This window comes from Channa argus, chromosome 14, assembly GCF_033026475.1.
Source record: "Channa argus isolate prfri chromosome 14, Channa argus male v1.0, whole genome shotgun sequence".
Lineage (NCBI taxonomy): Eukaryota > Metazoa > Chordata > Actinopteri > Anabantiformes > Channidae > Channa > Channa argus.
This window is the reverse complement of record NC_090210.1, coordinates 1,449,857-1,462,483: the sequence shown is the minus strand read 5'-3', so window position 1 is coordinate 1,462,483 and position 12,627 is coordinate 1,449,857. Positions and strand designations below refer to the sequence as shown.

Sequence of the window (12,627 nt, the reverse complement as noted above, 5' to 3'; positions counted from 1 at the left end):
GACAGTAAACAGTTAACGATTATCTCCGCTGACTAGGCTGGATTGGCACTGACCAGGAACAATTAGGTCAAATCAAATTCTTAATCAGCTGTACAGTTAACACGTGTGTGTGTGTGTGTGTGTGTGTGTGTGTGTGTGTGTATATATATATGGCTATATGTGCTTAACAATTATTAATAAAGGTCATCACGCTGTATAGTCTTATGGTGTGTTTAATCGTCATAACTACATCAGCACAAAGAATCAAGTGGCATCTTATGCTGAGAAGTCACAGTAAATCCAATTCTTTGACAATCACCCTCTTTTCCCTGTGTAGGTCTGTTTGAAAGTCTAGAACCAATACACACTTGCATTATCATTACAGACAACAGCTTTCAGGGAAGGTTTGAAACTGAAGGCACAGGTTGCAGAAACAGAGGCAGGCACTTAACATAGACAAGGCAAGGACTGACTATACACACAAATTAGGATGCCTGTCAATCCTTCTAATCATTCTTAACATTAAGCACCTGTGACTGAAAATGTTTAAAAAAAACATAAACACTTTACATTAATAAATTTGTTGTACTTTTTCTTTGCCACACTGTAATGCTATGAGTAGTAACAAGCACTTTCTTCCAATATATTCTCGTGGGATGAAATAAAATTTTAATGGCAAATGCATGAAGGTGTTGCCCTACATATGATATTAACAAATTATTCATCATATTCAATTAATTTAAAAAGTCTTTCATTAAATTCAATCAATTTTTTGGCTACAACATTGTAAAAGTACAATTTTAAAACGATATATACACATTTTAAAGCCCTTTTTGCATCACAATGACTTACCACTTCTTAGCCTGTTGTACTTTGTGCTGCTGCATTGTAAATTAAGAGTATCCACCCTTAAGAAGACATGCAGCATTCACACAGTCAATCACTGTCTATATATCCGGTTTACTAGCCATACAGTTTCCTGTAATTACCCTTATTACAGATTTAGAGTCCAAACACAGATGCTCATGACTATGCCATGAAGTCTTTATATGTCAAAGAGAAGCAAAGCATTCAAAACAAGTTCCAACATATCAACCCAATCATACTAATTTACAAAATGATAGACGGTAACACTTAATTAACAAGTGCAAACGCAACAAAGAATTTCTTCTCGATGGTATTACACATTTGCACACACCATGCTAATATTTGGGTGTTGAGAGCCGACATCATTTGAAAAAGGGTTTAATGCAAGCAACTGGCAACTAAAAACACAAAACCATAAAAGGTACAATGCTCAATGAGCTTTCACATCAACATGTCAGGAATTCTTCCTGTTCAGTTGGCTTTTAATAGCCAGTGTAGAACAAAGTAATAAAGGGGAGAAGAGCAGCATATTCAGATAAGATAAAACACTTCTTCTTACATATATGGCTCTAAACGGTCAAGCACCGTCATATGTAAAAGACCTCATGGTAACTATATCATCCCAGTAGACCACTTCGATCTCAGAATGCAGGCCTACTTGTGGTTCCCAGAATTTCCAAAGGAAGAGTAGGAGGCAGAGCCTTAAGCTATCAAGCTCCTCTCCTGTGATATATTCACCGGAGATGGTTTTACACAGCTGCAGTGCACACCAGGAGATAGTCTATCTGACATGTATTCTCACTTGTGAAGAAATACTCAATTTATTTGGGGCAAGGTGTGTTGCCTGGCATGATTGCACTGAAGATCATACAGGCATTCATACATTTATGAATTTGCTTTATAATTTTAATATCTGACAGATTTACAATTTTCGTTCTCTCTCCAGTTTCATTCTCTCTCCATCGTTCTCTCTCATTGGGTAAGGATGCAGAAGGTCATTTGCGGGTCGGGTGTTTGTATTCGTTTGCGTATGCACCCTCACTTACTTGAATTCTCCAAATAATTACTTGATCCCTTCACACGTGCTCAGTCTGTTCTTTTCTGGACTTGGTACTAGGGAGCTGGCTGGTTATCATGGTAAGGGCCAACTGACTAATGATTGCATTTATACATATAGCCCCTCCAAATAATATCTAGATAACCCTAGGATTCCTGTGCATGTTTGAAAGCAGTTACAGAAACCAAAGCCAGTTTAAGACTCAGGTACAAAAACAGGACCAGTGAAAGACTTGCATTATGCATTCTGTTGGAACCTATTACTCATAGCCAAGCATGCTGGTTGCTTTCTAAGTTAAATGTCCTGATTCAGAGTCTTCAGAAACATGAGTCCTCAGTCCACATAATTTTGGTTTATGGGTAGAGAGAAGAGCCCACACCCAGTTACCTCAGAGCTGCCTGCCTGCTCTCAACTCTCAAGACATGCAGAATGGCTTTGGGACTCACAGGGAACTCCAGGCCAGTCAAAGACAAGAGGTTATTTGATTAGCATGGAATTTTATTAAAGCTGTGGGTGGAGTTGCATAGTGGCAGAGTTAGCCTCAGCAAAATGCATCCATTCATTGATCAAGGGAGATTTTAGAGAGGGGGTAAGAGAGGAACAACACTCTTGTGTGTGTGAGACTGCATGCAGAAACAGTCTCTGCAGCTCTGCATTAAAAATGCAGAGTGTGTTCACTTTTAGGTGAGTTTAATTGCCTCTTTTTGCAACAGGGTGGGAGGTCACAGATACTTTGCAATTTTGTTTTTTAACAGACAGCTAGCCTATACACAAACACTCCAAAGGAGGGGGGGGGGTAGGATAAGCCCTCTTTTCAAAACACACAGTTTCCATAATGCTCGTTTGAATAATAAGTCAGCCGGGCTCCCAACATGTCCCAGTGCAGTGTTTGATTATATAGTCACAACATTTGAATAAGTAACTAACTCAGAGACCCAGTACTACCAGCCATTTCTTACAGTTTAAGTGACCCCTTGCAAAAAAAAAAAATACTCATACCTGCAAACACAAAAAAAAGTAGGTCAACGTCAGTCCTGGAAAATTTAGGCCAAATGCTCCAACCAATTACCCACATAAATTTTGGTTTTAACCACACAACATTTGAGCACTACCATGAGTCACAAAGAGCATAATCCTGAAAACACTTGTTGCCACTGTCACCCAACTGAAACACTCATGATATCCACAAACACTTGACAACATTCAGCATCCCTTTGGCATTCGCTCCAAAGTGAGTCAGTTCCTAGGAAGGTCAGCATATTATGATAAAAAGCTATGAAAGTGTTGTTTTAGGGGTTGGCACGTGGCAGCAACTGCCTCTTACCTCTACTCAAATAGGAGTTACTTATTGAGTTCTGCCCAAAGACAGGAAGCAGCCGGGACAAACTTCAGCTGTAAAACAGGTGTATATTGATGCAGCTGGAGGCCTGCTTACAGGCTTAAAGGCAGCCCATTAGTTTATATAAACCTCAGATAAGTATATGTAGACCAAACAGGATATGTAAAAATATGCTTAAAAATAACACTAATACACAGTATGAGATGTTTTGGGTAAGAGGGTCATCAATCCAGTTGATCAGATTTAAAGCAACAGTTTGTTACTGGCATAAACTACCAATAATAAATCAGACAAAGTGAACATGTATTTCTGAAGTTCATTAAGGCAGTTGCCATCTGACAAGTGTTATTATTTTACCATTGTATTTTAATTAGCTTATTTCGTTTTTGTCGTGTTATCAGGTGCGGACAGTATACTGCGATCAATCATGCTTAACCTTGATTACTTTTTTGTTCCAGACTAAATTTTAAGTGTCAATATCAATACATTTCTTCGGTGACAACAGAGACGACTTGTTGGTCTTAGAATTTCTGTTCCACACTCTGACTCGCTAGCTAACAAGTTCGCTAACTAGCAAGCAAGAAACTTACCAGAAGACAATCAGTGTTTATTTCTGACTTTGGGTCTTTCAACATGGCATTGATTTTTTCAAATCGTGCCTCCATATTTTTCCCAGCAGACATTTTTGCTGTTAATCTCAGTCTCGGTGTGGGGCTATGAACAAAAAAAGGATCACTGGCGAAACAGAGTACAGGCTAGCCAGCGTTAGCATCCAGCAGTAGCTAGCTAGCCAAATTTTCGTGTCTTCGTGTGAACTTCACACTATGCTTCATAGAAAATGCATCGTTCTCCTCAAGCTTTCACAGACGATGAAATGTGTAAGGTTGTATTGAATATGAAAAAGACACATCTTCAGTGTCAAAAAATATTTCCTTGTACGAGTGGCAAAACATAAATGCAGCGACAGATTAGTCCACAGGATGCCACTGAGGATAAGGGCTTAACTAAAATGTTGGTGCATCTGAACAAAAGGCAATTAAAACTTGAACGTGATGTCTGCTTTTAAAGCCCAAATTGAGAAAATGTTAGACCAGGCCCTTTCCTATATCAGTTCCAGGCCCTTACAGAAAACGACAAACCAATCTGACAGCTGTAAAGTAGAAGTGGTGGGGGAAAAAAAACTTCTGCTTCTTCCAAATTTCGATCCGTTTAAACACGATATCGTTGAAACGTTAACGGTAGTCCTTCCGCTTGCAGCCCGTGCATTGTCAACGGCTGTCGATTGTTTCTCGCTCAAACTGCTTGGTCTCTGTATTCGAAAAAAAACTGAAATCAGGTTTATATGTGTATTAGTTTTCGGCAAAAAAAAAACAGCAGACGATGCCCGATTTTCTCCCACAGCCTGACCAACATGTCCGCCTTCCTGTTCAAACACACCGGAGAAGCAACTTCAAAATGTCAAGTACTGCGCATGCGCCTAGTCAGGGTGCTTTCAAAGACTTGCAACAAGGCCACATGTTGCTGCACCCTAATGTTACAAACTAAACGTTAGGGTCTCATTAAAAAGTTGGACAGCGAGGTAAAATTAACAAAGGGGATCGTAATTTATTATTTTTAACGCTTTCAAAAGTGCAAACAATGTATTTAATTCCTATTTAGTTGTTGATAATCAATACGGAATTTGTAATAATCCTAGAAATGGACCTTAAATACACAGCCTCTTACTTTCTATTGTGTTGTAATTTATGCTGTTTTTCTCCATTTATTTCAGATGTTTGCAATTCTATGACAGTAAGGTAAATATTGGTTCATAAAGTAAATAGCCTATTCTATTCTAAAATATGCACATGGGTTCAGACAGTGATGGTTTTACTGGTTTTACTGTAATGCTCTTCTTACTAAAATTTCATATGAATTTGTATGTTTCTGTGATGATCATTTATTACCACTGACTCATCTAATCCTTTTCAGCTCTTTCCTGCAAAAGAGATCTTAGCGATTAATTTAATCAAACCAATGGGTAATCAAAATTATTAACAGCCTAATATTTGCAAGAGCTCTTGTAATGGGCCATATTTTAATTGCCATTTCTATTCTGTAATGACAAGTTAAATTATTAATTTGGGTTGCCAGGTCTCTTGTATCTAGACAATAACCGATTCCATTCACAACAGCATTATTCCATGGTAGCTTGCAATGTTAGTCTAAATTGGGAGAAAAAACATATCTAATTAGAAATGTATGGATATTAAGACTGTCAGCATTAGAGATCTGTAAAAATAAATTTTGTGAATGTCCATGGATAGAGGCTATTGTATGTATGTATGTATAGCTTATACTGCAGAATGTGAGCTTAGTTCAAATTTTTAACTTATCTCTTTTCCTCACGCATCAAGTGATTAACAGGAAATGGTGTCATGCATGGTTTACTTCACTGAGTTCACAAAAAAATTAAGTTAGGGTTAGAGTCACACTTTTTTAAATATATGCTCAGAGAGTAACTACCTTGATACAATCCTTTAATAATAATATAAAATAGCAGTGTCTTGTGTATCAGTTTACACCACGGATTAAATCAAGTTTGGTTCCGTTTCCTGTGGCTTTGTTCAGTTTGTTCATCATTTGTGTCACCCAACAGAGGGAGGTGTTCTACAGTTTACGATGAGAAGTTCAACCGACACGAATTCAGACACTTGCATTTGACAATCTTACCATTTATGGCACTGAAATAAATGCTTTTCTGAACCTGTTGTCACGTGCTTGCAAAATAACTGATTGATTGTTGATGGAGTTTGCTCACCCTGATTTAAGGGGAAACTCTGACTTTCAGCTTCAGAAACCGGTCTCATTAAACTTTATGTGAACTACCGCCGTAACTTAAGTCTGCTTTCTTTAAAGAAAACCAAGAGTTTCCCTCTGTCTCCGCCCTCCCACGGGCCTGAAGATAGTGGAACCCGCATGCAGATACAAGATGGTGACTGCCAGCCACAGGCGGAAGTTGTTAACTTTTTCCGGAGGTTGTTCACAAAGGCACACATTTCCAAAACGTTTTCTGGAGGCTCCCATAAAACCCCAAAGAAGAAGAAAAGGAAGAAGACATTTCTTAGCCTTAGAACAAGCTGGAAGAATTAAACTTTTTAAGGTAGGTCTAATTGAAAATATTAATATATATTTTGAAAAGAACAAAAAGTTTTTAAGGTGTGTTTTACAATGTTAAAGTAGGCTATAGTGTCATTTACCTTTTCGTTGACGATTTTACAGTGTAGGCAGAGAATATAAACATAACTATGGTAACAAAACACATTCATAAGAACAAAAATGTGTGTTTGGGCTGCAAGTGACAATGTAAAGTTAAGTTTGCATTGTAAAAGTGGGATATGTGTATGAGCTCGACATGTTAACAGCAAGCAGTAATCATGAGCAGGTAGCATCAGCAATTAAGATCACAGATTAACAGCGTTACCGATTAATGGTTAGTTTCAGTAGTAGTAGTTAATCTAGACGAGCTCCAGTTGTTCGGTTTAGTTATAGCTAGTATTGCAAATGATAAACATGGTTTTGTGTCAGGTGACAGTGGAAATTAACAACAGGGACATGCAATAAGCGGGCAGTGAAATAAATAATTTGCTGGTAAAGAACTAACATTAGTTTGATAGGCCAACAAGCTAGGTTTTCATCTATCATCAGGAATAAACAGATGACGTGGATAACTTGGTCATGGAGTGTATGCAGTTTAAGAAAGGTTAGCATTCAATAACTGCAGACTGCATTAAGAACGATGGTTACATATTGTAACCCCAGATTCTGTGACTATGTTGCGCAGCCCTCTGGCTGCAATCCCTGCTCGCTCGTGCCAACTGAATAAGTATAGTCCAGGCACAACGGGGAGTGGGCCAAAAGCTGCTACTTAATCGCTCTCATGCGCTTAATTACGTCCGCAATCGCACCATAAGAGAGCGGCGACTTTAGCACTTCTGGGGGGCGGAAAGCACTGAATTGGATAGTGAGGGGCGTCTCGAAGTGTCTTGAAGATAATACCGGACGAAACAGCAGGTGGAGGACCGTGATGCCGCCAGGCAGATGTCTTCCACTGACAGCCCTCTGAGCAGTGCCAAAGAGCTGTTCCCCTTGTGGAGTGTGCACGGATGCCCTCTGGTGGCTGGGCCCCAGAGGATTGATATGCTTGAAAAATGGCTTCACACAGCCGGTGGGACAGGTGCTGAGCGGAAAGAGGAAGCCCGGCAGAGCCTTCTCTATAGTGCACAAAAAGGCACTCGGAGGTGTGCAGAAATCTTCCAAGTTTCTGACTCTCGACCTAAAAGAACTGGTAATGTACTTGGACATGAAAGCAGCATTAGGTCGGAGAGCAGCCAGACTGAGATTTTCACGAATTGAGAGACACTCCGGGGAGATTGAAAGGGCAGAGAGGTCAATCACTCTCTTTATGGAGGTGAGGGCCAGGAAAAGCGCCGTCTTTCATGACAGAACCCTGAGGGGAACTTGGTCCAGTGGCTCAAACGGGGAAGCTGCCAGGGCACGGAGGACCAGAGAAAGATCCCAAGGAGGGGCCAGGGGGCACAAAAGAGGCTGCTTCCGCCTCACACCCCTTAAGAAACGTTTCAGTAGGGGGTGACTAAAATAAGACCTGTCTGCGAATCCCTCATGGCATGAGGAGATCGTGGCGGCATAGGTCTTCACAGTGCTGAGGGATAAGCCTCTGTCCACGAGGTTCTGAAGAAAAGACAGAACCCGAGAGCATGAAGGGGCAGGCACGCCCCTCTCAAAGCACCAGCGCTAAAAGATGACCACTTTGCTACATAGGAGGAAGTGCACCCTGAATGGAGTTCACCCACGTGGGGTGAAAACTACTTGTCAGCTAGGCGCTCCCTGTCAGGGGCCAGACCCACAGGAGCAGGAGCAGAACTGGGGGGCTGCGGATCATCCTGTTGGCAAAAACGTCCACCTGTGCAGCACCAAACCACCTGCTCCAAACCAAACCAAACAGCTCTGTGTGCAGCACCCATTTCCCTGGGGCAGGGGCCCCCCCGTGACCTAGTGTCCACAGCCGTGTTCAGAACGCTGGGGATGTACACAGCTCTGAGGGAGCAGAGATGCGAGTGCGCCCACAGCAGCGTGATGATCTCACGCCACCCTGACGGTTGATGTAGGAAGCCGTCGTCGCATTGTCCATATGAACAAGGAAGTGGCAATCCGAGAGCACCGGGAGTGCTGAAGAACGTTCCACACAGAAAGCAGCTCCAGCGCATTTATGTGGAGAGACGTGACCTCTGGCATGACCGAGGGGAACGCCCTCTAACATGATGCGAGGTTCCCTCCAGTAACCCAGATCTGGACCCACCCATGGGGGGATCATGACCAATCGTCTGCGATGACGCACAGGATCGATCTGTAGGCGAGGAAACCAGCGCTGCAGTCGTCTCATGTGTAGGAGGCCGAGGGGAACCACCGTGAGAGCCGCGGCCATCATGCCCAGCAGCCACATCTCTGAGTGAGCTTTGAAAATGCAACAGGTACGATAATACCTGTTGCACAGAAAGATAATCGACTGAGGTGGGAGCGGTGAGCTTTTTTGCCAATTTATTATGAATCCCAGACACAATAAACGAGTCACCAGATCCACTATCTGCAAGAGAGCTTGCTCCCAGGACGGAGCGACTTCCTGTCTTGCATGGGGATAGGAATGTGAAAATATTCGTCCTTTAGGTCCGCCAGTCTCCCAGGCGCACGGTCCAGAGCACCGAGGCTTTCATTAACATGTGGAAGCGGCGGACCACCATGAACTGATTCAGCACTGAGAGATCCAGAATTGATCTCATTTCCTCAGACTTCTTGAGAACCAGGAACTAGCGAGAGTAAAAACCCTGGTTTTCCTCCACCGGCGGGACCACGCTGATGGCCTGTTACCCCAGGAGATCGCACAGCTCTGACACAAGAGCTGTCGTCTGGGCTGGGGATGAAGCTCGGCGGGGGTTTGGCAAACTGGAGAGAATAACCCTAACCCATTTGTTCAACACACACAGTTGCCTCCACTGATGGTAACAAGGGTTCCGATCTTTTCCACCGCTGCTCTGGGAATTTGAGCCCGGGCAGCCCCGGGAAAGGGTTCATTAACTGATGTAGAAACAAACATACCATAGACATTGTTTGGAGCTCAGGAGAAAGACTGTGCTGCTTAGCAGGAACTAGCCGTCTCGTAAAGGTAGCACGGCGGCGAACAACAATATGGGACTGACAGAGACAGTGCTGGATGTGAAAACCCAGGGGTATTCTGGTTATCGAAAGCTTCATGAGATCTTCTGTTTTATTGCAATAACAAACAGAACAACCACATTTAGAACAAAGAACAGTAAAATCACACATCTCCCACCCCAACCCGTCAGAATCTCCTCTGCTTCTGGGGAGACACCACCGGAGGGCAAGACCATGAACAAGCCAGCTTACGAGGCTCGGCAGTTCGGCGATGTGATGCTGCCACCTGGTGGGCAGGTGGAGGAGGTGGAGGAGCGGACTGCACCAGAGCAGGATGCGAAGCGGCCGCCGCTGATGAAGCAGGGTGCCGTTGCTTCTGAAAAGTGGCGTGACCGGCCGACGAGTGGCGTTTTAGCCGACGTGACAAGAGCCGTAGATCCTGAGGCCGCCTTCCTTAGCTTTGCTCCTTCCGCCGCCGGAGGTTGTGCCGCTGTTCTTGCCGCTGCGTTGAAAGGACTTATTTGCTCTCTAGATAAGGAATTGCTCTAGTTGGCACAGGACTGAAGGAAAAAGAGGGAAGAAGTGCTACTAGAAGTGGTACTGCTTCAGTTGGCGCAAGCACGCAGGGATTGGTTCATTATGCTACAGCCAGAGGGCAAACAACATAGGAAATAGAACTTTTTTAAGATGTCTAGACTTAATAGCCTGTATCTGCTGCCGCTGAACTACGTGAAATAATGTTATTGAATTTTTAAAATAATTTGATGAATTAATGCTTGTTTGTTCATATTGTCCACATGACCCCTGGAGTTCTGTGGAACTGTGAGGGCATGGCCACCCTGACAGCTGAAAAAGCCAACAAGTCAGCTTGTTAACAAAATATCTGAACATGAAGACTTGCTGAAATGATACATGCACCTGACAGATAATTTTTTGCTTCACATCTGGGAATTTATGAATACTTATTATATAGTTAATCTAAGTGTAGTGAACCCCTATTAAACACGTATGTAATTTTGCTATGTATCTTTTTACGTAAATCACTGGTGCAAAAATTGCTTTTGATAAAGCATTTCTTATTGTGTCAGCACCTTAAAAAATACCAAGTTTTGGCTTTTTTCATACAATTTATTTTTCCCTTTCCTGTTAACAAGATCATTTCCCTATGAATATTTTTTTAATTAAGGCTGATGGGGAGCCAACAAAAGGCATTGTGTCCAATTGCTGCAGGTAACCTATTCAAATAAAGTTTGAATAACATCTTTGATTTTGAATTGTCTTAACTCAAAATAATTTTTTAAAATAGGGCTGATGGGTAAGCAGAAAAAATTAAATTTTTGTTTGCATGTTTGCAGGAAGTACCCTATTATTAAAGTTATGCAGAAAAAAGAATAATCTGGCAACTTCTGGCAAAAAAGTTAACTTCCTGTTGATGTTGACAGTGTCACATCTTGTCTAAAAACAGACCTAACGCGGCCTGTTAAGTTTTATTTCTTCATTTTAAGCACATGGAGAGAATTTGGATTGAGAAATTGTTGTTGGGGAAAAAAATAAAAATGCCATTTAGTGCTCTATTAGTATGCTATTATCATAGTTTGAATGTGTGTATTTTATGAAGTTAGCTGTTAATGCTACAATAATTTAAAGATAAAAAAAATGGTTTTAGAGTAAATGCTGCAGATATTTCAAAATGTAGATATTCCATTTTTAATTTACTGAAACAAAATGTTCAAATCTTAGATTTTACACTTACCGTAATCTAAATGCATTTCCAATTACATCATCACATGTGGGTCAGACTGATATTAAAGGAAACGGGTCTATATTGTGCATTAGAAGAGGCTGTAATTCTACTTGAAATAATTAATAATGCTCTTCATTTACTAATGCCACGGTGAATCATAATTTCTGAGCTCCATTGATCAAGGCCTTTTATAGATATCAAGCACAGACCTCAGAGTGAACAACTCTGACTCTGGGTTGAATGAACTGACTATGGTGCAACTGGGACTCAGAGGGTAGAGCAGTTGTCCACCAGCTCCAGGGTTGTTAGTTTGATCCCCGGCTCCTTTGATTACATGTCAAAGTGTCCTTGAACAAGACACTGAACCACCGAAGGCCAGCTGCATAGCAGCATCGGTGTGTGATTGTGAGTATGAATGGGTGAATGAGAAGCAGTGTAAAGTACCAATAAAGTCAAGTAAAGTGCTATATATACTTAATCTGGTTACCTTTTCTTTTTCTTTTTTTTCATGTCAGGGGTGGTCAACCCGGAGTTTAGGTTTCACTTCAGGGTTTGTTTTGCCTGCTTCCTGAAATATTATATCAGTGAAAATAAGATAAAGATGTTTATTCTTTGTTCAAGGTTGCAGTAATCACATATTCTGTACAGCTATTACAAATGTCTACAGGCTTCACAAAAGTCTACAACTCTACATTAAAAGGAAAAATGTCTTTCACTTATTATCAAAATAAATGTATTTATGTAGAACTATGTGCATCTGCTCCTTGTAAAATCAATATTCTTGCCTATCTGGCCTATATTTCTTGCGAAACTGAAACATTTCTTCTTGTGGCATTTAGCTTTCAACATAATTAAACTATTTGTTTGTGTTGGATCTCATTTGTAAGTTAGCCAAGAGTAGCCAGGAATATTTGTATATGGGCCCTATGTTTGTTGGCTGTATATCAGCAAAATAACTACTAATTTATTTACACAGCATTTTAGTTTGATGTTTAGACTGATGTTTAGCATTTTTCACCTAATTAGGCTGTTTTGTTCATCTCTTTCCTATCTAAGTCCGTGTTGATGTCTGCAACTCTGAACCCCCCATGCGTCGTCGGATTGTTCATGTACATTAAGTGGATGCCATATTGCCATTTGCCTCTTGATTGTGATCTTTTTAACGGGTAGTCTTTGTGCCGTTTTATCCTCCTGTTGGAGCAAAAGGCTAAACTGAGCGTTTCTTCCGTTCAAATGAACCAAACGGTACGTACAGTAATGTCCTGACGTCACATGGCGGGTTTCCCGTCACTGTGCGCAGATCAGCTGTGGCAGAACAGAGCAGAGCAGCCACGGGTGTTTAACGTGGGAGCCCGGAACGCAGATTTACCCAGGAGATCCGATTCTACCGGAGAAAGAGCGTGGAACGCGTTTTCTCTGAGGCTAAAGGTA

The 12,627-nt window shown here is 41.5% G+C and overlaps 2 protein-coding genes across 4 annotated transcripts in view; one reads left to right on the top strand and one right to left on the bottom strand.

The window, feature by feature from the left end:
* The window catches only part of rock1 (Rho-associated, coiled-coil containing protein kinase 1), a 32,147-nt gene extending 27,458 nt beyond the window's left edge, over positions 1 to 4,689 (bottom strand). For 2 of the 3 annotated variants that reach the window (XM_067529284.1, XM_067529285.1), the window contains exon 1: positions 3,833 to 4,688. In XM_067529284.1, coding sequence (XP_067385385.1) covers positions 3,833 to 3,925 — 93 coding nt within the window. In that variant the 5' untranslated portion in view covers positions 3,926 to 4,688. Of the gene's footprint in view, positions 1 to 3,832 lie in introns of all 3 variants that reach the window. The other variant, XM_067529286.1, reaches the window with a different exon arrangement.
* Positions 4,690 to 12,501: 7,812 nt separating this feature from the next.
* Positions 12,502 to 12,627, top strand: part of greb1l (GREB1 like retinoic acid receptor coactivator) — a 38,505-nt gene continuing 38,379 nt past the window's right edge. Inside the window, exon 1 of the mRNA XM_067474454.1 lies at positions 12,502 to 12,624. The gene's annotated coding sequence lies outside the window, so the exon portion shown is untranslated. The remainder of the gene's footprint in view (positions 12,625 to 12,627) is intronic.